The 25,496-nt window shown below is 44.2% G+C and overlaps 1 protein-coding gene across 1 annotated transcript; it reads left to right on the forward strand.

Moving 5' to 3' along the window:
- The first annotated feature begins 421 nt into the window (after positions 1-421).
- On the forward strand, positions 422-24,362 carry KDELR2 (KDEL endoplasmic reticulum protein retention receptor 2). Its single transcript, XM_075010874.1, has 5 exons — positions 422-615; positions 15,472-15,572; positions 16,928-17,086; positions 20,505-20,757; positions 21,804-24,362. Exons 1-5 carry the CDS (start codon positions 525-527, stop codon positions 21,836-21,838), a joined length of 639 nt encoding a protein of 212 aa, XP_074866975.1. The 5' UTR covers positions 422-524; the 3' UTR covers positions 21,839-24,362.
- The last annotated feature ends 1,134 nt before the right edge of the window (positions 24,363-25,496 follow it).

The raw sequence follows: 25,496 nt of genomic DNA on the forward strand, positions 1-25,496 counted from the left end.
CCGAGCCCGGGGGGAGAACAGTGTAATGCAGAGCACTTGCCCCTCTCACGTGGGGTGCGGCAGCGCAGCCCGGAGCCGGCGCTTACAGAGCGAGGCGCGGCCGGAGCGCAGGCGGAAATGCTGGGGGCAGCGGTGAAAGGCGGCAGGGACAGGAGGGGGCACCAGGTGCTCTCGGCTCCTTCAGCCTAGCCGCGGCTCTGGCCGAGCGGGGACCGATCCCACCTGGGTGGGAGGGACGTGCCGGGTGCGCACGGGCCAGGCCAGCAGCCGCGCGCGCCACGTAGAGGCCGGCGGACCCAGGGGAAGGCGAGCGCGCGCTCAGCTTCGGGGCGGGGGCAGCAGCAGGAGGAGGAGGGGGCGTGTCCCTTGCGGCGGGGAGGGGAGGGGGCGGGGCTCCCCGCCCCGGTTTCCCAGGGTGCTTTGGGCGCGCTGGCTGTCTGGCCACGTCCCCGGGCCACGTCGCTCGGTGCCCGCCGACCTCTCGCCATCTTCGCTCCCCGGCCCCGGGCTGCCCTGCCGCCGCCATGAACATCTTCCGCCTCACCGGGGACCTGTCCCACCTGGCGGCCATCATCATCCTGCTGCTCAAGATCTGGAAGACCCGCTCCTGCGCCGGTGCGTGCCCGGGGAGCGGGCGGGCTCTGGGGAGCGGGCCTGAGACTTCCTGGGCGGACCGGACCGGAGCCGAGCCGACCTGGTGGAGCGGGGGACCGGGGCCTGATCCTGGGCGGACCGGAGTTACTCCAGGCGGGGGAGCGGGGCCTGATCCTCCGGGGCGGGGAGGGCGTGGGAGTGACGGGAGTCCGATCTCGTGTCTGCTCTCAGCTGCCCCTGTGGGGAAACCCGCTTTTCCCCGGGGTCTGCGCCCGTCCCACCACCAGTGCGGCCCCCACTCCCGAAGTTGCCTCAGTTGCCAGGGGATGGGGCGGGCGGTTCCGCCTTCGCTGCCCGGTGCTTTTGATGGGGTTGGGGGAGACACCTATTGGGGAGCTCCAGCTGCTGGAGAGAGGGAGACTGGTCGGGCTTCCGGGGGTATTTACAAACCCTCCAGGCCCTGGGTGGCGGGGGAGTTTTCGCTGAAGAGCTGCCCCGCGTGTGGATCTCCCAAACGAGCGGGACTGGTAGAGATATGACTCGGGGGAGACTCATCCTTCCTCCCCCCCAGTATTGACAGGCTCTAAATAAGGGCGATTCTTTTCCATTGCCTCTTCTTGTGCAGCTCTGCATCATGTTAAAGCTTCAGGGGCTTTAAGCAGCTGCAGTCATTCATGCTTCAGTCCCTGATGCGCTGCAGAAAACACTAGCCCTTTCCTCCATCCTGCAGTTGTGTAGCTCGTTCCTTATGTAACTGCCCAGTGGAAAGTGAATGAATGGGGGGCTGGACTGGAGGAGAGAAGGAATGAGCCTCCTGGAAGGCAGACAAGTATCCCTGTGCACAACTGCCCCAGAGTTGCAGAAATAAAATTAGTTTCTTAATTTTAAGTGATCTGTGTTCATTTTCTAGCTGTAGCCACCCTAAATTCTCCTCTCTGTGTAGTTTTTCCTCCTTTTTAAACACAGAGCTAATTTGGACAAGGGCAAGTTGTGGTGCTGCTGTTTGAAGAAATAGCTGACATTGCAGTTTGCACACCCTAAGTTTTTCTTGCTGTTTTCCTATTTTAGATCTAATCACACTAATATGCACTCCTAATTCCTTTTTCAAAAGGCATTAACATCGACATCCTATTGGATTGGGGGAAGGCGGGTGCTGGAGGTTTCTTTCTTATATTGCCAACTGTGGTAGAAAATTGGAAGTGAATGACTGAATCCAGGCTTGTGAATAGGCTCTCAATTGGGATTCCTGGCCTAGTCTGACGTGGCAACTAACAGAAGGTGTGGTGGATTCAGCTGCTAGGAAGAGGGATGCCGTTGAATTCTGACTGTACAGCGTCAGATTTTCACAACTACTGTTCTCATGTGTCTGCAATTTAGACATGTAAATTCACTGTAGTGACATCTGGAAGAAGCTTGATTCTTATTGTAAATTTATTAGAGCTTTATCTAATCATAGTGTTAACCCTCTGTTGCTACAAAGTGGGGCTTCCCTGCACTGATGTTTAAGTGTATGGAAGGATCCCCTGAATGGAAGTCTAAAAATTATTAAGGGTAGTGATGGATTTCCCATCAGTTGAAGTTTTTCATTCAGGATTGGATGCTAGAAGATATGTTCTAGGAATCATTTTTGGGGCAGTCAGTAGCTTGTTATACAGGAGTCAGACTAAATTATCACAATGGAGTCTGTATCTATATAGAAAAGTGATGGAGTTTCTACTGTTACATTCTGTGAACTGTAAAACTGTCTGGAAATAGCTTTGGAAGCTGTTTTCTACCACTGTACTTTGTTTCAGAAAGCTAGAAATACTACTGCTCCAGTAATTCAATCTAAGAACTTCATACTTGGATATTAAATAATTGTCCCTCCCCCAACCCCCTGCTATCTACAATACCAATTTTCTGATAGTCTGGCCTTCAACCAGAGTTTCTTTTGGTCCTCAGTGAGAGCAGGTATTCCTGTAACTCGTCTTTGCTGTTATCTGTTGGCATGAAGCACTGCCTAGGTACTAATTTTGTAGTGAAGCAGGAATGGCTAAGATGTAGAGCTAACAAAGAATAAGAGTAGAATTATTGTAAATTAAGAGCCCATAGGGACTGAGAATGGGAAAATATGTACACTCGTCCCTCGCTGTATGAGCACAATTGGTTCCCAAATTTCTGCTCGTAGGTGAAAACTCATGAGTGACACTAAATTCCTATTACAATACATGTAAAGGTCTCCAATTCATTCCAAGTGCTTGTAATTGACATGAACCAGTTAAGTTGAGGTACTTTTCTGACGTATTTGAATAGTTTGTCACCAGAAATAAGATGTAGTGTATGTGTGTAGAGCAGGGATTCCCAACCTATGGGTAGTGACCCAAAGATGGGTCCCATCAGATTTGTTAAAGGTCGCCAGCTGGGCAGTTCCCTGTGGGATGGGGCTGTTAAAGAAGCCATTTGCAGTTTCTTAACACTGCTGCCTCAGGCAGATATCTGTCAATAGAGATAGCTGCCATCTCCAGCGGCTATCTCTGTCACCAGGGATAGCAATTACCTTATGCCTAGGTGCTGAAACCTTAACACTTGAATTAATTGCTGGGAGCAGGAGGGCTAGGGGAGCCACCCAGCCGAGCAGCACTGGTGAAGAGGCTGGGGCTGCTGAGGGATGCAGGGGGAGAGGGTCTAAGACTGGGGGAAGTTTGGAGCTGCAGGGGGGTGTAAGCCTGGGGGCAGTTTGGGGCTGCTGGGGGGGGTGTTTAAGGCTGGGGGCAGTTTGGGGCTGCAGGAAGAGTCTAATGCTGGGGGTGGTTTGGGGCTGCTGGGGGGTGTAAGCCTGGGGGCAGTTTGGGGCTGCTGGGGGGTGTGTTTAAGGCTGGGGGCAGTTTGGGACCTGGGGGGTTAAAACCTGGTCAAGGGTGGGGTCTGCAGAGCGGGAAGGGGGTGGTGTCTAATACAGTAAACCCTGGAGTTACCCAGGGTTGTTCCTGCAACCCCTGCATAACTAAAATTTTCCTGCAAGGGGAGGGGAACCAGGAGCCACCAGGGCTGGTCAGTGTCCTGGCTCCCAGGGTGGCAGGAGCTGGGAACCAGGGACAGGATGGTTCCAGTCTCCCCATGGCTTGCAGGTGGGGAAACTGATCAGCTCATGGGTGGTCAGTTTCATGTTCCCACCATTGCAGGGGAGGGAACCAAGCTAAGAGCCTTCTCCCTCTCTTCCCCCAGCTGCAGGGCTGTCAGACAGCTGCATGTCTGAGGGAAGGGAGGGAGAAGGCTCCAGCTGCAGGGCTGCGGGTCTCCCTACCCCCCGCCTGGGACTCCATGCTTGGATCCGCTCCAGCTGTGGGACTGCATGTCTCCCTGCCCCCTGGCCAGGGACCCCGCTCATATAAGCGGGAGAAGTTCAGTCATATAGCGAATAAAGGTAAGTATATATGTTCCTCATTTTAGCAAGTACTCATGAGTAAAGTACTTGTTAAATAAGGGATGAGTGTACTTTAGGTACAGATATCAGAGAGGTAGCCATGTTAGTCTGTAGCTTCAAGAACAACAAGGCATCTTGTGGCACCTTATAGACTAACAGATATTTTGGAGCATAACTTTGCCCATGAAAGCTTATGCTCCAAAATATCTGTTAGTCTATAAGGTGCCACAAGATGCCTTGTTATTCTCTAAGGTACAGAAGTATGCTGTGAAGCATCTGTAAGTCACGCTCACCAAAGGAAAACAGCTAAAGTTCTGTGTAGTTTATCTCGTGTTTTTATCATCGTCTATGAACAAACAAGCTAGGTGGGGAAAGATGAAGAATATGGAATGCCTGATATCTTTTATCTGCTAGTCATTATTCACTTGGTAGGTCAAAGAAACTAATTTTTAAAATTACCAGTTCTGAGTTACATTTGTCACAATATGCAAGTACCATAACTTATTTTCTAACACATTTTATTAGGCCATTTAGCAGTGAGCCTAGGATGTAGATATAAAGGCAGTTCAGAACTATTTATAAAGACCTTACTGGTTACTGTTGCTTAAAGCTCAATCCTTGCCAGTAGAGCTTACAGTCGAAGAGCCCAATACCACAAATTCTTCCTGAAATGAGTCATACAAATAAGAGTTTTGGATTACTGAACCCTTTGTCAAGAAAATAAATACATTGAATGGCTTGTGGATTGGAAGTGAGACTTTAAAAAGACTTTCAACCCAGGCATATGTAATACTGAGGAAGGGCTATACTGGAATCTGTGACTCAGATGAAATAATATGTTTTCTATTGCTTGAATGGTTAAGGTGCTGGCATGAGATTCAGAAGTTTCAGTTTCAATTTCGTGTTGTGCCAGACTTCTTATGTGGCCTTTCTGGAATACTGGGGCATTTATTATATCTGCAAACATACAATGTAAAATAGAATTTAGTCATTTCTCCTCTCTTTCAAAGTTGCTGAATTATTATGGCATTGGTTTTCCCCCAAAATCATTTTTAGTAGATTTTTGGAAACAAGTAAACCTTTCCATTTGTGTCCAGTAAGTTATAGAGTTGTAACATCTCCTCTGCAGGCTGCTTTTTCTAGCACCAAGAATTGGAATAGCCTGTATTATGTAGAACTTGAGACACTCCCAGAATGCCCTGCTAAGAGGAAATTAATTGCCTACTTTAGTCGTGAGAAAAGAGAACCTGAGGTGAGACCTGATCATAGTATTTTTGACTATGTTAAGCGCTGTTATAAAGATGATGATGATGAATTGTTCTTCATGTCCACTGAAGGTAGAACAAGAAATAATGAGCTTAATCTGCAGCAAAAGAAATGTAGGTTAGCTGTTAGAAAAACTTTGGAACTATAAGAGTTGTTAAATCCTGGAGAAGGCTTCCAGAGAAAGTTATGGAATTCCCATCACTGGAGGTTTTAAGGAAAAGAGTAGACAAACACGTGTCAGGCATGGTTTAAGATTATTTGGTCCTGCCTGTGCACATGGAGTAGCATATGATGACCTCTTAAGGTCCTTAGTAGTCCTACATATCTACGATTCTGTGACACCCCATCCCACCCCCTGTGGAAGTTTGCTGAGTCAACGCTTATTATAGTCTAAGAATTCTGTAAACATGAGTTTATACAAATTTGTCTGTGAAGCGTTTACAGAAGCACATTTCCCATTATAATCATACCAGATAATAGTTCAACAGTCACTGATGAATACTTACCTGTCATTTCAAAGGTTTTATGTCATCACTTACAGAGCTTGTTTATTAGAACTTTTTGTAACTTAACACCAAACATGCATACACCCTAACATTTTCTCAGAATTTAGGGGAGTGTATGAGCAAACTGATAAATGACTTAGTTGTCTGCCCCCAAAGTAAAGAGAAGATTAGGAATAATTAAAAAAATAAAAGCCTTGAAATGACTGATTCTCAAATAGTAGCTCCTGGAGAGCCATAGGTTCCTCTGGCAAGTTACAGGACTGATTCCTCTTTTTCATCTGCCTCCCTAATCAGTGTTCAGGAATTACTTTGAGGCCTCAGAAAGTGGCTGGAAATCGGGGGGAGAGAGCCTGCATACCTCTACTCTGAGCTACTGCTTCCTAAGAGAAGGTGAGGATGTGAGGATTGAGGCCATGAGGAGTCATTTGTGATAGGAAAGGGGAAACCACAAGACAATCTCTGTATGTGAGAAATGGATCACACTATTAGTGTTTGAGAACTCCATGCCTGAAATTATACTGGTAATGTTTTAGATTAAGTTAGAGGAAGGAATCCAAGGGAGTAGCAAACTAATTCATGTCGTGCAGCTCTTTAGAGCACAGGCAGAAAAACAGTCCAGATTTTGGATAGTGAAACTGCTTATTTCAGGTTTTGAATTACGGCTTCGGAAAAATACTACACCAAACAGCAACTCGTAAGTAGTTACTAACAATCTTTTTGTGCTGAACTATATACAGGTTGTTGCTGATGATTTTATTTAATATCATTATATGTTTCGTTTTAATAGTATGGAAGTCAATATAACTTGCTGAATCATGTGCTTCCATGAACTGTGCTCCTGGGGAAATTCTGCACCCCTGCGCATGCACAGAATTCATGTCACCAACCGATTTTTTTTTTTTCTCTGCGGAATATAGATTCCACTGTCAAGATGCTGCATTTATGCTTTTTGCTGATAGGACCGCTGTGGCACCAGAAGAGAGGGCATTCAGTAGAGAGGGTGGGGGAAGAGTGGGGACAGGTAAGGAGGTAGGGGATGGATAACAGACAGCCCAAGGAGCTTCTGGAGATCAGAGTCTTGGGTTTGGAAGGTTAGTAATGGGGGACAGGCTGGGACAGAGGATAAGGAAGTAGTGAAGTGATAGTATTGAGCCAGAGGCTGAATGGGAGGAGATCTGCAGGGCCACACAGGGACAGGGGAAGGAGGCTGCAGCATCAAAAGAGATACAAGAGGTAGAGGGTTGCAAAGACACGTGGGGAGTAGGGCAGATGTGCATGACTAAACAGGAGGGACAGCGGGGTCAGTAAGGGTCTGCATGGAGGATGCGCCCCCACTCCCTAACAATCTCCTTTCCAAATAACCATTCCTTGCTTTTGCCATCTGTGAACAATAATCTTCCAGCTTCCCTCCCAGGCCCCTTCCCTCAGCTCCTCTGTCACCCTGGATTCCCCCAAGCTTTTTCATTGCTTCTGAGAAACGTGGGAAATATATTTCTGTATTGTAAGTTTAAATGCATTGGAATTCAGTATTAATATGCTTAGTAGGGAATCTCTGTCAAACAAATGAAGAAAAAGTGAATCTTTTTCTGTGTTGGTACACACATACTTGCTGACAAGTATTTTAAAATAAATTTCTAAAAAAATATTCAAGTTGATGTGGTCTTATTATTTTGCCATAAAATATGCAGAATTTCACAGAATTTTAAATTTTTCTGGGGGTGGAATTTCTACAGGAGTGGAACTGTCATGTATAGATTACAGAAAACACTCCTATTATGAGTTAGATTGTTTGTTTGCTCTGCAAATTACAGCATGAAATTGATTTGCTTTTTTGCAATATTCCTGCCAAGTGATATAGGTAAATCTGCAATTGCAAGGGCTGTCAAACTACATGATGAATACCCTAAATGAGCAGTGTAAGAGAATCATTATGTGCATTTTTAATATACAGTTGACCTTTTCTCATCTAGTAGACCCTGGAATCAATACCTTCAGTGAAACCAGCTTGCTACACCATGCTGATATCATATGGGAAAGACAAGTACATATTTTATCCCAAAAATGCCATTTTCGAATACTTTTACTAAAAAAACTACAGTGGGTTGGGGGCAGTGTTCCCTGTAAGCTGAGCACTGGGCAGCTGCGCAAGAGAGTTTCAGGTGCTGCCCAGCTGATTAGTGGAGTGTCCACAGCCAATGCACAGTGAGAAGCATGAGTGTCTATGGCTGGTGCATATTCACACATGTTTTTGTGCACAAAAAATTTATTCCACCTGTGGGTGGAAAAATTTAGAGGGAGCACTGGAGGGTGAAAGGTCTTTTGAAGTGATTGTTTGGTTTTGAAAATCTTGACTTCTTACAGTAGGACAGATTCACCATTACAGTAAGTTCTGTGTTGGGTGTGCCCAATGCCAGGTATCCTTAGCCGGTCTGGACTACAGGGGCTTAATAGTTGGATTTAGTTTTATGCTCAAAATATATGAAGTGCCTATTTTCATGGCTTAAGAGACCTATTCAGCTGTGGCAAATAGTAAAGAGGGGAGCTTACCCCATAAATTTGTACAGCAGTTACTTTTTGTTTTATTTTTAAAATAAACTTAAGTTTCTAGCCCTCATGATTGTGACATTTGGTTTATGTTTGAAAGGGTCACTGAGATAGTGTTTTCTTTCTGTGTCACCAAGCAGGCAGTTCTAGTAGGTCTACCGCTGCTCATTACTTTGTCTCAGCAACAGTTCCAATGTGAAACTGACCTAAAAGTAGTTAGTTCTTCTTCGAGTGTCCCCGTGGGTGCTCCACATTAGGTGTCGGGCTCGCCCGGCGCCGCAGATCGGATCTTCCAAGCAGTTTCTGCCGGACCGTGCATGTGCCGGCGCGCGCCGCTCCCTTGCGCGCTCCTGGCCACATGCGCGATCCGGTCCCTGCCAGTTCCTCTTAACCACCGTCGGCTGCAGACGAAATCCGACTAGGCTATGGCCAAGTTAGCGTATTCAGTGGTTTTTAGTTGTTTTCTTTAAAAGTTCTCAAGGGGCCAAAGGCCACAAGTTTGACACACAGATCCAGGGCTGCGCCATCACTACCATCGCACAAGGTCATCCGAAGCAGCTATTCCACCATCGCCTCCGACCATTCTACGACCGGTGGCAAAGGATCACCACAGACAAATGGGTGCTGGAGATCATAGCCACGGGGTACGCCATCCCCTTCCAGTCGCTCCCACTGCCACGACCTCCACCCAGGCCTCACCTCCAGGAGGCCTCCCATGTAGTGAGGCTCAAGCAGGAGGTAGACCATCTCATGCTCATAGGGGCAGTGGAAAGAGTGCCGGAGCAACTGCAAGGAAAAGGGTTCTACTCGAGGTACTTCCTCACGGAGAAAAAGACAGGAGGCTGGAGGCCCATCTTAGATCTTCGAGGCGTCAACCGGTACCTGCGCAAGCAACGCTTTCGGATGATCACAATCGCCTCCATCCTTACGGCACTAGACGATGGAGATTGGTTCGCAGCCCTCGACTTACAAGACGCGTATTTTCACATAACTATCCATCTGGCTCACCGACGATTCCTCCGGTTCATGGTAGGCAAAGAACATTTTCAATACAAAGTCCTACCATTTGGCCTCTCCTCGGCCCCCAGAGTCTTCACCAAGACCTTGGCAGTGGTGTCAGCCTACCTGCACAGACGGGGTATTTATATTCCCGTATCTGGATGACTGCCTACTCAAAGGGGCCTCGAAGGAGGAGGTACTACGCATGATACGCGTCACAGCAGGCACGTTCTCTTCGCTCGGCCTGGTTATCAATCTGGCAAAATCAAAGATAGACCCCCACACAGGACATAGAGTTCATAGGGGCACACACAAATTCTATTACAACGAGAGTGTATCTACCAGAGACACGCTTTCGGGCCATCGGCTCCCTCGTGCAAGTCATCACCTTCAGCCCTACGGTGCCGGTTCTGACGTGCTTGCAGCTACTGGGCCACATGGCAGCAGCGACATTCGTAGTACAGAACGCCAGGTTACACATGCGCAGCATGCAACCCTGGCTGGTGAGCATATACAAACCGTCAGCACACACCGTTCACGGGGTGGTGTCGCCCACAACAGAGATGCGCAAATCTCTGCAGTGGTGGGTAAACCCCAAGAACTTGCTAACAGGGGTACCCTTCCACCAACCACAAATATCTGTTTTTCTTACTACAGATGCCTCCCTCATAGGGTGGGGAGCACACATGGGCGAAGAGGTGACGCAAGGGCTGTGGTCCTCCACGGAGCAGTCACTGCACATAAATATACTGGAGCTCAGAGCAGTGTTCAACGCCTGCAGACACTTTCGAGACCATATACAAGGCAAAGTAGTCGGGATCAGTACAGACAATACCTCCACCATGTTTTATATAAATCGGCAAGGAGGAGCTTGGTCCCCTGCCTTATGTGCAGAAGCAGTCCGGTTATGGAACTGGTGCATGGCAAACAATATAATCTTGAAAGCCTCGTACTTACCAGGCGCTCACAATGTGAAGGCAGACCAGCTGAGCAGGCGTTTCACACTCACGCACGAGTGGCAGATCCGTCCCGATCTGCTACGACCGATTTTTCACGCATGGGGTTTTCCCCAGATAGACCTGTTTGCCACGCAACACAACAAGAAGTGCCCACGATTCTGCTCCAGGGCAGGACTGGGACGGGGGTCCCTGGGGGACGCATTCGCAATCTCCTGGAGGGGCCCCCTGCTTTACGCTTTTCCTCCCACAGTTCTGATCCACAAAGTCCTGCAGAAAGCCAGGAGGGAAGGAGCCCGAATGATCCTGATCGTCCCAACGTGGGATCGACAGCAATGGTTCCCCCTACTCCTGCGCATGTTGGACCGTCCACCGATGCCCCTTCCGGTGGCGCCGGATCTGCTCACGCAAGCCCAGGGGTCCATAGTGCACCCACACCCCCAAGGCCTGCGACTACAAGTGTGGTTAATCCATGGCTCAGCTCCCTAGAGAGCACATGTACGGAGGAAGTGCAACAAGTCCTAGAAAGTAGCAGGAGGACTTCCACCAGGAAGACCTACAAGCAGAAATGGACTCGCTTCACGGCATGGTGTTCTACCAAACAGCTAGCCCCCCTTTCGGTGCCTATACCTGTAATATTAGAGTATTTACTGGACCTCAAGAGAGAAGGACTCTCACTATCCTCGTTAAAGGTCCACCTTGCTGCCATTTCGGCATTCAGACACGAAGAGGAAGGGCACACGGTGTTCGCCCATCCCATGGTTACCAGGTTCCTCAAAGGGTTGGTAAATCTATACCCCCCTCGGAAACCGCTTCCACCTTCGTGGAACTTGGACCTGGTGCTTAATGCGCTAACGGGACCACCGTTCGAGCCTTTGGCCACGGTTTCCCTCCGCCTCCTTACGATAAAGACGACCTTTCTTCTCGCAATCACGTCGGCTCGCAGGGTGAGCAAGCTTGCGGCAGTTATGGCAACGCCACCCTGCGCTGTGTTTTCCAAGGAGGCGGTAACCATACGGCTGCATCCAGCCTTTGTTCCCAAAGTTTCTTCTGAGTTTCACATTAACGAACCTATTGTTTTACCCTCGTTTTATCCAAAGCCTCATAACTCTAACAAAGAGGCGCGCCTACACCTCCTGGACGTGAGGAGGGCGCTAGCCTTCTATATAGACAGGACCAAGTCCTCCCGGAAAATGGATAGACTCCTAGTCTCTCTCGCTCCCAAATCAAAAGGAGAAGGTCTCTCTTCGCAGAGAATCTCAAAGCACATCGTATCCTGCATAAAAGTGTGCTACGAACTCAAAAAGACTCCTTTACTGGCCACGCCCAGGGCTCATTCCACTAGGGCGGTGGCGGCATCAACAGCCTTTTTCAAGGGCGTTGTGCTAAAAGACATTTGCAGAGCGGTGACCTGGTCATCCTATGACACCTTCGCCAAACATTACGCCCTTCACAGGGTATTCCAAGAGGATACACGTCTCTCGACAGCGGTCCTCTCGGGGACAAGCTGCACATAATCCGATTACCCACCTCCTATCTTGGGTTACTGCTGGGTAGTCACCTAATGTGGAGCACCCACAGGGACACTCGAAGAAGAAAGAAAGGTTACTCACCGTAGTAACGGTGGTTCTTCGAGATGTGTCCCTGTGGGTGCTCCACTACCCGCCCATCCTCCCCACTTCGGATCTCGGTTTAGTGTTTTGCAGGAGCATCCGAGGCGGTTGGTCAAGGAACTGGCGGGGACCGGATCGCGCACGTGGCCAGGAGCGCGCAAGGGAGCGGCGCGCGCCGGCGCGTGCGCGGTCCGGCAGAAACTGCTTGGAAGATCCGATCTGCGGTGCCGGGCGAGTCCAACACCTAATGTGGAGCACCCACGGGGACACATCTCGAAGAACCACCGTTACTACGGTGAGTAACCTTTCTTTTCAACTGTGGATATCCTTGACTGTGAAAAGCAGGCTCTTGAGTCCTGTCAATTGTATGCAATTGCTTGGCAAAGCTAGGAGGCAGAAGCCACAATAGGAGTTATTCATAGAGAAGGAAAAAATAATTGGCTGGACTGGAGTTGAATAGTGGGTTTTTGCATCTAGCATAGTAGCCAGGAGTTTCTGGAAAAGGGAGAAGAGACAGTTCTTTATTCATTTTGGCAGTTGGGGGATTTAGGTATGCTGAAGCTTCATTTTGTCAGACAGGTGCTAGCCTAAGGGCCTTGGGAGCATCTTAGGAAGAAGCTCAGTATTTTTTCTTATCATCGTGGAATATCCTGCAGTTGCAATCACTCATGGACGCATTGTCTCCACATTTGCTAAGGGAATGATTCTGCCCCAGCCCTGGGCTGCATCTATCAATAAGTAGCTTTCTGTTAAAATATTCAAACTCCATTATTTTGAAAATAATTCTGCAGTTTAGATTTTATTTTTGTAATATCTTTTCAGCCCTCCTCAATCCTTAAAAAATGTTCAGAATTCCATATAAGTGGTTTTCATTTAAGGATTTCAGTTACCTTTTTATGGGGGGTGGGGGGCCTTCATCAAAGCAACCCTTAAATTTTTTTTTTGCATAATTTATGAAGTGCACGAAAACTCAGACCAAAATACATGTAAACATAGAAACAACTGGATAGCACTAATCTCCTATATTTGAGATGATTTTTGATCGATGCCTTTATCATGATTGGTGGGAGACAATATGCTAATTGTTTAACATAGTTACCTGTTGTAGCTCAGATCTCGTTTGGTGATCTGTGCGGATGGACTGTTATGCCCATGCAGATCCCTGTTGATTTCAGTGGCCCTGGGGCAGTGGCACTTGCTGAAGTGTAAATAATGAAGTGGGGAGCAGCTAACTAGAGATCTCACCTTGATTTGTGGTGTCATTCACAACATACTGCTGAAGTGGTATTTTTAACTTGCAGTTCACCTTCAAAATATGGGTTTGACTGAGAAAGCATGTTAAATTCATTTTTTGGAAACTAAGATTGGAAAATTCAAACTTAGAAGATATACAAGCATAACCTACCTTGTATTTGTCTGTTTTCTTAACTGAAGATTTTAAATTTTTATAGCATAATTTTATTATGCTAAGCTTTAAATTATTTGCAATTGGTTGATACTACAGAGAATGTATTAAGCTTCGCAAAATGTTTAGTACATATGGAGGTTGTAAATAAAATACCTAATTACCAAATGCCTACAATTAAGCTACTCAAATAATATGGACTGGATGTATAAATACAGTTCATTTAGGTGGAATGCATTTGTGGGAAATTTTACTCAAAGCATTTTCTTCTTTGCATGGGAGAGCATCATGGTTGAACTTTGTGTTACTTAAGGAATACTATAGTTTCATGGACCTTAATAAGGAGGAGCAAAGATTTGCAGTGCTAGGTTTTAAGCTTTATAACAAGTCATAAGAAAGGACAGATCTATAAATGTTACATATTTCTTACCCTGTCTCTGAGCCTTTGAGCAGATTAATCTAGTGAGCTAAAATATTGGGTAAACCGCTTTCACGTGAAGCAGTTAGGCATGAGGATAGTCATATGGTAAGAGAAACAGTGCAGCTGGTGTCACTGCTCACGTCAGAGTATCAGGTCAGAATGGAATCAAGGATGCTACAGGTAACCTTTCCAAAAGTGCCTAAGATGTATCAGGGGAATTTTTTACAGTGATTCAAGTTAAGTACATGCAGGCTCTTTACAGGATTGGGTTTACAAGTCTAAATCCCATTTTCAAAGTCACTTTTTAAAATAACTGACGTAGGAGTCTAACTCTTAAAGTATATTGTGAAAGTTACAGTACATACTAAGAAGCACACTTTTTGGCTATTCTGTATGAAACTTATTTGGGTAGTCATGTGAAGCAATTGAACTGTAAGATTAGATGATCATATTGACTGTTAAAATATCTTAAATTCCTTTCAAGTCACTAAGCAGTATCTACTGTTTAGATGCTCTATCGTTGCACTTTTGGAGCTGTCCAACATGTAGCTAATGTGTAGGGCAGGGTTGTGCAAATTGGGGGGCATGCCCTCTTGGGGTCGGTGCAAAATTTCAGAAGCGGGGGTGCAGCACAGTTGCGACCTCCCCACCCCACAACCAGGCCTGCTGCTGCCTCATCACAGCTTCTGTCAGCTTGGTGCTGCCTGCCTTCGTTTTCTGGCTTCATTTCCAGTCTCTCCCGCGCACTGGAATCATTTCCAGTCTCCTAGCATGTGAGCAAGCTGGGAGGTGCGTGTAGCAGAGGCAGCTGAGTGGGGATAAACTTCTACCAGGACAGCCCCTTTGTTCAGCATCCCAGAGACAGTTCAGGCTCTTTTAGTGTGATTATGTTGATCTTTTGTTTTGTTCTTTTAATTTCTCCTGGGCAGACTGGAGAACTGGGAGGCGGGGGACGGGGGAGAGGCAACAGGTCTTTAAGCAGCAGGGAGCTGTTGATGTGCCCCTTCCCCCCGCCCCCAGCATGAGAATGGGTGGGGCAGGCTTTTGAAACATCAAGGTAGAGTTTTATATAAAGCACTCTCCTTTTCATTCAAAAATGTGAAATATTATTTTATGTATGTATATTCACATTTATATTTTGATTGATAAAGTTTTTACATTTGACATACTTATGTCTTGGTGAAAGGTTGTTTTTTTTTTTGTTTTTTTTGTTTTTTTTTATATTAAGATAACTGAAATTTCCATTGGGTCAGATTTTATTAGACTGGTTGGGGGGCTCCAGCTAATTGCAAGGCCAAAAAGTGGGGCCCAACATAAAAAGTTTGCTCACCCTGGTATAGGGAAATGTGACAATAGTTGTTACAATACAAAGCTAATTCTGATTAATATGACTGAGCTCTGCTATGTAGAAACTACTAGCAGTGATACCAGTAGGCACAACTTCCAAAAGTATGATCTGCAAACTGTACGTGCTGTCAGTGAATGGCTTTTAATAACTTTCACTAAATCTTGTATCCTGCTGGCACCTTTTCCACTGCAGAATTTAGTGATGCCAGTGCCTCTATGATGATCTCACTAAGGTGTGCAAACTCATGACGCTGTTGGTGCTTCCCTTAGTTTTGAGAAATTAGTCTCTCTTCTTCTTTATGTGGTCAGCCTATTTGGAAATTAGGGATATTCTCCTAAACTTGCACCATTTACTTCTCAACTTTAGCAGTATATATTGTGCTTTGTTATATATAATAATTTCATTTATTGCTTTAGGTATTTCTGGAAAAAGCCAGCTTCTCTTTGGTCTGGTCTTCACTACCCGTTACCTGGATCTCTTCACTTCATTCATTTCATTGTATAACACATCTATGAAGGTACAGTATATGTATAAGTGAGAAAAGCTAATCATTGTTTTGTGTACACACAGTTCTTCCCTTGACAGAAGCCCTTTGTGGTATGTGGTGGACTATTGCATAGGTAACTTAAAGGAATAGGGTGCTTCAAAGTGTATGGGATTTTGCACTCAGTAGAAATGCTCTTTACCACCAAAGAAACCTTCTAAAACCTGTTACTTTGACGAACTATGACATCTAGATCAAGTGAAGGTGCAACTGTAAAAAACGAGAGATTTCTTAGAGAATGTGTAACAAACTGGACTTTTATTAATGTCACATGAACATTGCAAGATTATAAAGTAAAATACATATTGATTTTTACAAACAGGTAAATTGAAGCACAGATAACTGGCTTCCCCAAAGTTGCTTAGGAGTTAAACAGCAGAGTTAGGAATATACCCTGAAATCTTGAGTCCTAGTCCAGCATGCTACCTACCACTAAATTACATTTCTTCAGCTTTCATATTCACTTTGATGCGTGTACTCTGGTCATTGATGGGTGTTATGTTTTGTCACTGTGGACATACATTTATTAAACTATCTTTTTATTTTTAATTTTTAAATATTTTCTGCATAGGCTGACAAAGCAGTAGAATAAAGCACACTGTGTACGGTATTATGGGTAGTCACTGATAGAAAAGGAAATAGAAATCAACAGTTCAGGGCTTCTAGCCATGTGCTCTTTCTCTATACTGTATGGCTTTTAAAGTTTTAAAAGATCAGTTCTGCTGAGTAAAACATGATGCTGTAGCTACATGACAACGCATGAATAAGGATCAGATCTGTGTTTCTGTTCACTGTATAAACTTTCTAATATCCATGTTGCACTGTAATCTTCCATCATTCATAACTGCATATTTTTCAAAACTCCCAAAGTGTATACTCTTAATGGATTATGTATATGTACAATTTTAAGTTAAAATACTTGGCAGTTTTTTGTGTTCCCTTCAATTTTTCTATAAGAAAGGAATTTTTTTCTGCCAGTTCTCTCAACCAAACATCTGAAAAAGTGTTGTTGAAACTTCCTTTAGTCACTGGTAGCCAGATGTAAGGTGTGTAAGTGTAGACCTAAAAATGAAGAGGATTATTATGGAAACTGCCTGGCATCTTATGTGACAGAAGTCAGCAGGTTGTAACTTCTAAAATTATTTAGATTAATAACCATAGAAACAAAAGTCATTAGCTTTTGAATTAGCACTCTGAGTGGAGTGAAACATCTTTCACTTCTTGGTGTTTTTAGTGTCATGTAGACAGGCAGTAAGCCTGTGGGCTTTTTTTAAATAGCTATAGTTGTTAGGGAGTACATCATTACATCTTCTGTTTTGTTTTACTAGCTTATCTACATTGCTTGCTCATATGCCACTGTATACCTGATCTACATGAAATTTAAGGCTACCTATGATGGAAACCACGATACGTTCCGAGTGGAGTTTCTGGTGGTTCCTGTTGGTGGACTCTCGTTTCTTGTCAATCATGACTTCTCCCCTCTAGAGGTTGGTTGAGGTTATTTCTCATAATTGAAGTTTGTTGGTTTTGTGTAAGATTGTGAAGATGATATAACTTTATGTAAAATATGCTTTCAACAGTTATAAATGTTTCAGTGTGAAAAAATATTTTGAAGACATCCTGGACATAGGGATACTTCTAAAAACGCGTTTTTAAAATACATCCTGTGACAGGTATGGTGGTCTTTCACCCCTACACACATGTACATTCTGTACTTCAGTCAGAATTTAGTTGTGTAAAGAATAAAGTTTATGGATGTTTACAGACTCGTTCTAGTGCTCAAATTGTCACCTCATGGCTTTATCAAACAAAATGAAGTATTGGTCCCCTGGCTCTCATGGCTGTGATATTAATCCAGCAAGCATCATTTGTCTTCTGTTTTCTGGCATGTTTCCAGCTTGCCACACTGGCAGCCAATGAGTATTTAGTGACATCCGGTGAAACCAAAGTTACAAAACTTCTGCCTTGTTATGCTATGTTACAAACTTCTACCCTGTGTCTAGACAAGCCCCTTCCTTTTGGAAGGGGTATGTTAATGAGGGGGTTTGAAAGATGCTAATGAGGAGCTGCCATGAATATGCAGTGTCTCATCACCATAATGGTGGCCTCGCAGCGGTTCGAAATTGCGGCTTTCGAATCACGTGCTGCCCGTGGAGACTGGGACCTTCCAAAAGGACATCCCCCTCCCCCAGTTTTTGAAAGCCCCTTCTTCCTAACACCAGATAGGAAGCAGGGACTTTCGAAAACTGGGGGGTCCTTTCGGAAGGTCCTCATCTCCACAGGCAGCATGTGATTTGAATTGCCGTAGCTGTCATTATGCTAATGAGGTGCTACATATTCATGGAGCGCCTCATTAGCATCTTTTGAACCCGCTCCTTAACGTGCCCCTTCCAAAAGGAAGGGGCTCGTGTAGAATCAGCCCTAGAGTATTTGAAGGAATTGTAGCTACACTCAAAATACAGTAAATATATTCAACAGCACAGAGAAAAAACACGTCACGGTAGTATAAAATATATTTTCCTGTATATATTTTAATTGGAATTAAACTAATTTTTCCAGACCAGTGCTTGTTGAATAGTAACAGAGAGGTATCCCTGTTAGTTTATATTCTAACAAAATCTGAAGAAGTGGGTCTGTCTCATACCTAATAAACCATTTTGTTAGTCTTTAAAGTGCTACGTGACTTCCAGTTTGATTTTTCTAGAGCATGATGCTTCCTTCATGAAGGAAAGTATCTTAATATTGTCCTGATGTTCTTCACTGCAACTAGGGCTGTCAAGGAATTAAAAGCATTAATTGCGATAAATCGTGCTGTTAAACCAACACCCACAGAAAGCACACAGTGTGTAGCTATACAAACACACAGACACACAGTGTATAGCAGCACAATCTTATCCAGAATACATACACACACACACACACACACACACACAGAGCGTGTAACAGAGCAGATGCACATACACTCAGAGGCTACAGTTATACTACAGCAGTCTGCTAACAGAAGTCACTGTCAGAAGAGATTTCCTGACAAAACTTCTGTCGACAGGGTGCGGTCACACACACAAGCCAGCCAGAAGAGTGCTCCACTCTGTTGACAGAGGCCAGGCTGTCCAACAGCTCTCTTGACAAAACAGGAACCCAGAAGCACAGCAGACAGGGCTGCCCATAGGATGCCCTGTCTGAGGAAAGACCCCTCCCCTGGGTGCCCACACAGCTTTTTTGTCAACAGAGTCTGTCGACAGCAGCACTATGCCTCATGGCTGAGAGGCAGAAAGTGGCCAGCAAAAGTGCTGAGCTTTGCTGACAAAACCAAGGTTTTGTCTTCAAAACACAATAGCATAACTGTAGCCTTAGCGTGCGTGTGTGTGTACACACACACACACACACACACACACACACACACACACACACACACACACACACACAAAATGTATAGCAAAACAGATACACACACCAGAGAGCTGGGGCAGAAGGGCACCCCTCTGTGGGGGGACAGGGACTGGAGCACTGACTTCTCCCGGCAGCCCCTGTGGGATGCCAGATCACCAGCTTCCTGGGGCAGTGCCCTGTGAGGTCCCAGATCCAGAGCGTGGGCATGGCCCAGCAGCCTCCTGCGGGGGCTGGAGAGGCGGGGGCTGCATCTGGCTAGGGTCCCGCGACACCGGGGTTGCAGGTAAAGTTCTGTGACTTGGCCAGCTCCCAGTCATGGGGCTGTCCTCAGCCCGGCTCCCCACGGCCCTGGGGCTGAGAGCTGGCTGGGGCATGGAGCCCTGCCAGCAGCCTGGAAGCCATGGGATTCTGGCCTAGGTGGGGAACCAGCAGCTTTGGCTGTGAGCACTGTGGAATCCTGCCAGCAGCCCCAGCTGTCAATTAAGGCAGCATTAAAGCCTGCAATGAACTCGTTAATTTTTTAACACATTAATTCTGCCCTGTATTAATTGCAGGCGTAATTGACAGCCCTAATTACAGCATTTCACTTTTAGATCTTTTCTCTTTCTGTTGACTCATGGGCTTTCAGTCAGTGCTAAAATGTTCGATTGCTTTGGTTTCCATTGATGTTGCAGAACTTTAGGCTGGATACTGTTTCCATTTAGGCATAAGACCAGATTTTTGACTCTGACCACTTTTGCTCCGGGGATCACCCAACAGATGCAGATTTATAATTTCTTTTTGCAGTTAATAAGGTAAATAGACAAGAATTCTCGTCTAGTCAACTGAAGGGTTTTGCTCTAATTTTCTCTTACTTTTTTCAAAGTTAGGGCCTAACAAGTAAAGTCTATAGAAGTCTTGCTGCTGTCTTCAGTTTATGCAAGGTCAAGCCCTAATTGTGGTGGAGAAGCATGGAGGGAGTGAAAGAAAATAGGAAAAACTTACAATATACTAGTCCAAGGGCTTGTCTACACTTGCCCCTGACTTTGAAGGGGACATGGTAATTTGGGTGATGGGAGATAGCTAATGAAGTGCTGCAGTGAATATGCAGCATTTCGTTAGGCTAATTCTCCCCTGTGGCAACTTCGAACTTAGACTCTGACAAAGGCTCACATCCCCCGGCTGATCTGACTTGTTTTTGTCTCTTTTGATAAGTACTGTTGATACTGGGCCATTTCCACCTTGCTGAATAGATCTTGTCAGCTCTGGCCCTCCCTCTTACTGGGACCCCACTGTTTAAATACCCCTCTGAAATCACACCCCCACTCATGCATCTGATGAAGCAGGTCTTTGCCCACAAAAGCTTATGCTCCAAAATATGTTAGCCTATAAGGTGCCACAAGATTTCTTCTTGTTCTCTGTATTCATTTATGAAATTGTTAAGGGAAAAAACTGAGGTCAGACCAAACATCATCTTAACTCATAGGTATGGAGGAAAATTAGCGGTATTAAATGTACTTGCCTTTCTTCTTTCAGATCTTGTGGACCTTCTCCATCTATCTTGAATCAGTTGCTATCCTCCCACAGCTTTTTATGATCAGTAAAACTGGGGAAGCAGAGACCATCACTACTCACTATCTTTTTTTCTTGGGTCTGTACCGTGCCTTGTATCTAATAAATTGGATTTGGCGCTACTATTTTGAAGGATTCTTTGACCTCATAGCAGTTGTGGCTGGTGTGGTCCAGACCATTCTTTACTGCGACTTCTTCTATTTGTATGTTACAAAAGGTAAGTCGTACAGAACTGGCAGCATCGCATTGTATTATAATACCCTAAAATGTCAAGCATGATTAAATTGACCTTTTTTTTTCTAACTGATTCTCTTTACTGAGGTCAGCAACTTATTACTATTATGTGTGAATTATTACAGTACATTCTTCGGTAGGGCTGGGCCCTTTGAGGGTCTGTCTGCGCTACAGGTGAAACCATGGTTTTGATGAGACTCTTTGACAAACACTGCATTGTATTAGTTTTAAATATTCACATTGCACCTTTTTCTGGGAACAGTTGTGTAATTCATGCTTCCTGAACCATGTGGAATAAGGACAGCCATTCCATACTGTCCAAACTGGTAGTATGAGTCTCAGGGCGTAGCTTAATGGAGAATGCCTTCTGAACAAATTAGATCTGAATGTATTTTATGTTGATCCAAGAAACCATTAACCCTGGAGACTGTTAGCTGTTCTGTCCCGAGTATTTCCCCCCCATCTTGTCACTCAAAGTTGTATAATTGTGAATCTTACTACTTCTGTGAGGTCCACTGCAATAGATCACTCTCATATTTCCTCTAACATCTTCCATCCAAGTGCAGTTTTTTCCCATGCATGTGCAGAATAAATATTATGTGCACCAAGGCATGTACAAATGTGCACCAGAACAAATGCAAACATAGCTGTTTGTGCTCTGCTAATCAGCTGGGTAGCACTGGAATCTCTCCTGAGGAGCTGAACAGGCTCACTGCTTTTAGGAAATACTGATCACCATTACTGGTTCACAGATAGCATAACCTAGCTTGGCAAAATTCATGATGTTAGAATTTAAGAATTCCCATGTGTACACAAGAGTGCAGAGCAGAACACTCTTCTTTCCATGTGGTTTCCCAGGAAGTGTAATGGCTGGGAGATAAGAGTTAGGAAGACCTGATTATGGAGCATTCCTTACAAGGACGTGATTTTTGTCTCATAAATTGTATTCCTTCATATATATCAACAGTTTGTCCCTGGATACATTTATGTATTTATTAACTTTTCTCTTTTTTTTTTTTTTTCCCCTAGTACTAAAAGGAAAGAAGCTCAGTTTGCCAGCATAAGTGCCAAAAATCATCACCAGCATCTGTCCTTCCGGATGCTTGGACAGAACAATCCTTACTACAAGCAAAGGCGAAGATGCTTGAGACAGAAAGTCAGGAACACAACTCTTTTTAGCACAGATAGTCATCAGTGGCTCTGTAAGAACAGAGGAAAAACAACCAGCGGTTATCTGTTTGATGCATCTTGCCTCTATCTTTTTTATTACTGTGTATAAAGATTTTTTACATAAAGAAACTTATACTGTATTAATAAATTCAGTGTGTAGTTTCAATTTGAATAGTTCCAAAAGTGAGGTTTTGTGAGGTTGTTTATGGCTAGAAATAAGAACAAATTTTTTTTTTTAAATTTTCAAGGATTCTTTCAAATTACTGATTTATTTCAGTGTGCAAACACCTGTAGACCTGATGGATGGTAATCATTGTTCTTCCCCTTCATTTCAGTTTTCATTCCACTATATTTATTTTTTTCCCCAAAGATGAATTATATCTGTCAACTTAAATCTGAACCCACTAATATTTGATGTGAAGTGCTAGTGACCAGTAATCTATGCCATATGCTGATAGGGAACTTTCTATGAAAACATGTCAGTGCCAGTAAGGCTGGCAGTCATGTTTGCTAAAGTTTTCTCTCTGTGGCTCCTTCCCTTTTAAAAGCAGGCTGTTAAAGGATGTTAGGGAATCCATTCTTGTGGCTACTTGGGTGAGTGTCATCTGTATCTCTGACCTGTAGGTTAGAGAGGGTGAAATGCTTAGCTGTGTGGTTTAATGTAAACATTTTTGTGGTGTTCTTTATTCAGGAAAAGATGGTTGAACCGTTTTGGATATAGAGCCCTACTTTCATTAGTAGTAGTATTGTTGCAGCTGTAAGAATGAATTACCCATGATAGTTGTCAATTTCAGTAATCTGTTGGTGATCATTTTGAACGTCTTCACTTTTTTTAAGTAATGTCCATGTTCAGTTTCAAGTGGTTTTTGATGTGTCACTTTTGGACAATTAGTATGATTTTTATAAACTCTGAAAATCAGCAGCACCAATTCCATTCTTTATATTCTTTAAATGATTCCCATTTTTACTGAGCTGTTGCATGATTTATCCTGTTACCATCCTCAATAAACATTTTATTAAATGGTGTAAATTGTATCTTTTATGTTCTTAAATTATGGTTTTGTATCATCCTGTCTGGATGAACAGTTGTGGTAACAGATGGTTGTTAATTTCATTGTTGCCGTATTAGTGTTTGTGGGGGAAAAATAGATCTTTTATCTTTAAATACAGAAATATCTTAGTATGAATATTTTATTCCCCCTTTTAAGAATATTTTCTAAATCTGTTGCTGTGCTAAATTGAATTTCGAATCGTGACAGAGAAGATGATTGGATCAGACACACAGGAGGTGTGGATGGTTTAGTATTTTGGATAGTGGATTGGGACTCTTAAAGACCTGTGGTGAATTCTTGGCTCATACTTTGTGTATGAACTTGGGTAAGTGATTTAATGTACTCTGTCCCTTACAAAGGGTGGTGCTAGGCTAAAATCCAGTAATGACTGTGAGGTGTTCAGATACTTTAAGTACCAAAATAAGTGCCTGGATAGCTTTTGTATTATTATTATTATTATTATTATTATTGACCTGCATTTGGTTAACTTGTATGTCCTGTATGGGGCCCTTTATTTCCCTCACCGATGTTCCACCTAGCTTCAAATTTAAATGATTGTTTTTCAGCTATCAACCCAACTATTAGAAGCACTTCTGTATTCTCACTCCTAGCCAGCTAGTCTGACTTTCTTTTCCCACATTTTGTTTATTTTATATGGTATTTTGTGTATTTCTCTTCACACTTATGTCATCCCCAATTCCCCTTTAGTTCCCTAATGTTTTCTTCTCACCTATTTTCAATATCTTTTGTAAACCTACTGTCTCTAACCAACATCTTTGGTGAAAAATGTGTTTTCCTCATTAATGTCAGAAATTGTTTTGATCCTAAGTGTAACCCATAAATGGAACTTAAATTTCTCATGAGTATCTCCCTCTCTGAGGTAGTCATATCTGTAAGTAGAAAGACTGTTTCCTGAGGTCTGTACAGGAATTGTGGTTTGGGTTTGTTTTTTTTTTTTCCTGTGTACATATCCTGCTTTAGGTGAGGTGAACATGGGATGTTATTGAACACACAAAAATTAAATTAAAAGAACATTATTAAGGTTTTCTTAGTCCCCTCCTTCATTCCTTACGCATGTCCAACTTATGCAACAAATGAAGCAGGAGTCCTACAGACAGGTTTTTTCACAATTGAGTCATCCTTAGCTTAGCTCCATTCTGTGAATTGAATGAGAGTAGGGGAAAATAGTTTGCAATTTATGTAATTAAAGGCTGTGATAAATTCATATCCACAAGGAGGCTAAATTAAGATTGCACAGGCTCCCTTCATTCTGGCATTTCCTGACTTTTGAATGCTTGACTTCTATGTGCAGTATTAATGTTCTTTTAACATTTTTGTGTGTGTAATTTTATATCTTATTAAAGAACAGACTTGTGCGCCGTCCTGATGTGTGTCTATACTGCACTGTAAACCTGGGTCTGCAGGACCCAGGCTTGTAGACTTGGTGTTTGAGTTCATGCTGGACTACCTGGTCTTACAATTGTTGGACGAGCAGAGCCATGCTAACATGTCCAGACTATATTATGCAGGTGTTCTGACTCAGGGTTGTGGCTTAAGCTGCATCCAGAGTGCAGAATAACAGGCCTTGAACCCCAGTCACAGTGGAACTTGGGGACTGACTTATCTATGTCACTTTCTAAGGGTACCCAAGGTTGTGAGGCACATCACCACTATGTGCCTTTAGTATGACAGTCTTGGTTCTACTTGCTTTGGATCTGGTCCCTGAAACCAACAGCCTGTAGCAGAATTAATACCATTTTCCAGGCCTCTGCAGACATCAGTCTCTCTGCACAGGTAGTGACAAGCAAACACCAACCACCATAAACTTGAAACATTCCCTGCCATGTCCAGCCACTTATCCCTAAAATATTCACAGTTACGAGGCCCATTAGTCCCAAAGGAAAAGGATACCCCTGCTTGTAAAATTCAATTCATGGCCAGCGCTTTGCTTAACATCATACTACTGAGATGTCTGCATAGTGAAAACAAGAATTTTTTTTCAGCCAAGCATGGCTGAGACCCTGCTTTCATGAATGGAAGTGGAAGAAGCCTGATGTAGTCTTTGCCTTACCCCCAAAAGTCATTGTCTTGGCTCAGACAGGTTAAAACGAGTGGCTTTTTTTTTTTCTTTTTCTGTGTGCTCCTTTCTTGTGGAGTTCACATTAATTTGTTACCATTTGATTTTGTGTGTATACAATGATTAATTTTCAGACTGACAAACGCATTTCTTACTTGCAATCTGAAGGAACTGGTTTAAGGTATGTCACCTTTTGTAGACCTGTTTTCTATCTTACATGGTTAAGCCTGTGATTTTTCTAGCACAGATTCAAACTCCTCCCAGGAGCCTGGGTGGGGCATGGCCTTGGTACCAGCAGCAGGAGTTGCCCTGCACTCGCTGGCAGTGGTGGGAGCAGAGCAACACAGCTGTAGCTGGCTCTGCTCCCCCACTTGTTCCCAGCTTCACTCAGTTTCCCATGGGTGAGTGCAAGGGGCAGTCCAC

This window comes from Carettochelys insculpta, chromosome 16, assembly GCF_033958435.1.
Source record: "Carettochelys insculpta isolate YL-2023 chromosome 16, ASM3395843v1, whole genome shotgun sequence".
NCBI classification, from domain to species: Eukaryota; Metazoa; Chordata; order Testudines; family Carettochelyidae; genus Carettochelys; species Carettochelys insculpta.

Coding starts and splice junctions, on each gene's coding strand:
- KDELR2 (XM_075010874.1), top strand. CDS start 525: ATGAACATCTTCCGCCTCACCGGGGACCTGTCCCACCTGGCGGCCATC. Junction 15,573..16,927: donor TGTATAACACATCTATGAAG/GTACAGTATATG, acceptor TTGTTTTACTAG/CTTATCTACATTGCTTGCTC. Junction 20,758..21,803: donor CTATTTGTATGTTACAAAAG/GTAAGTCGTACA, acceptor TTTTTCCCCTAG/TACTAAAAGGAAAGAAGCTC.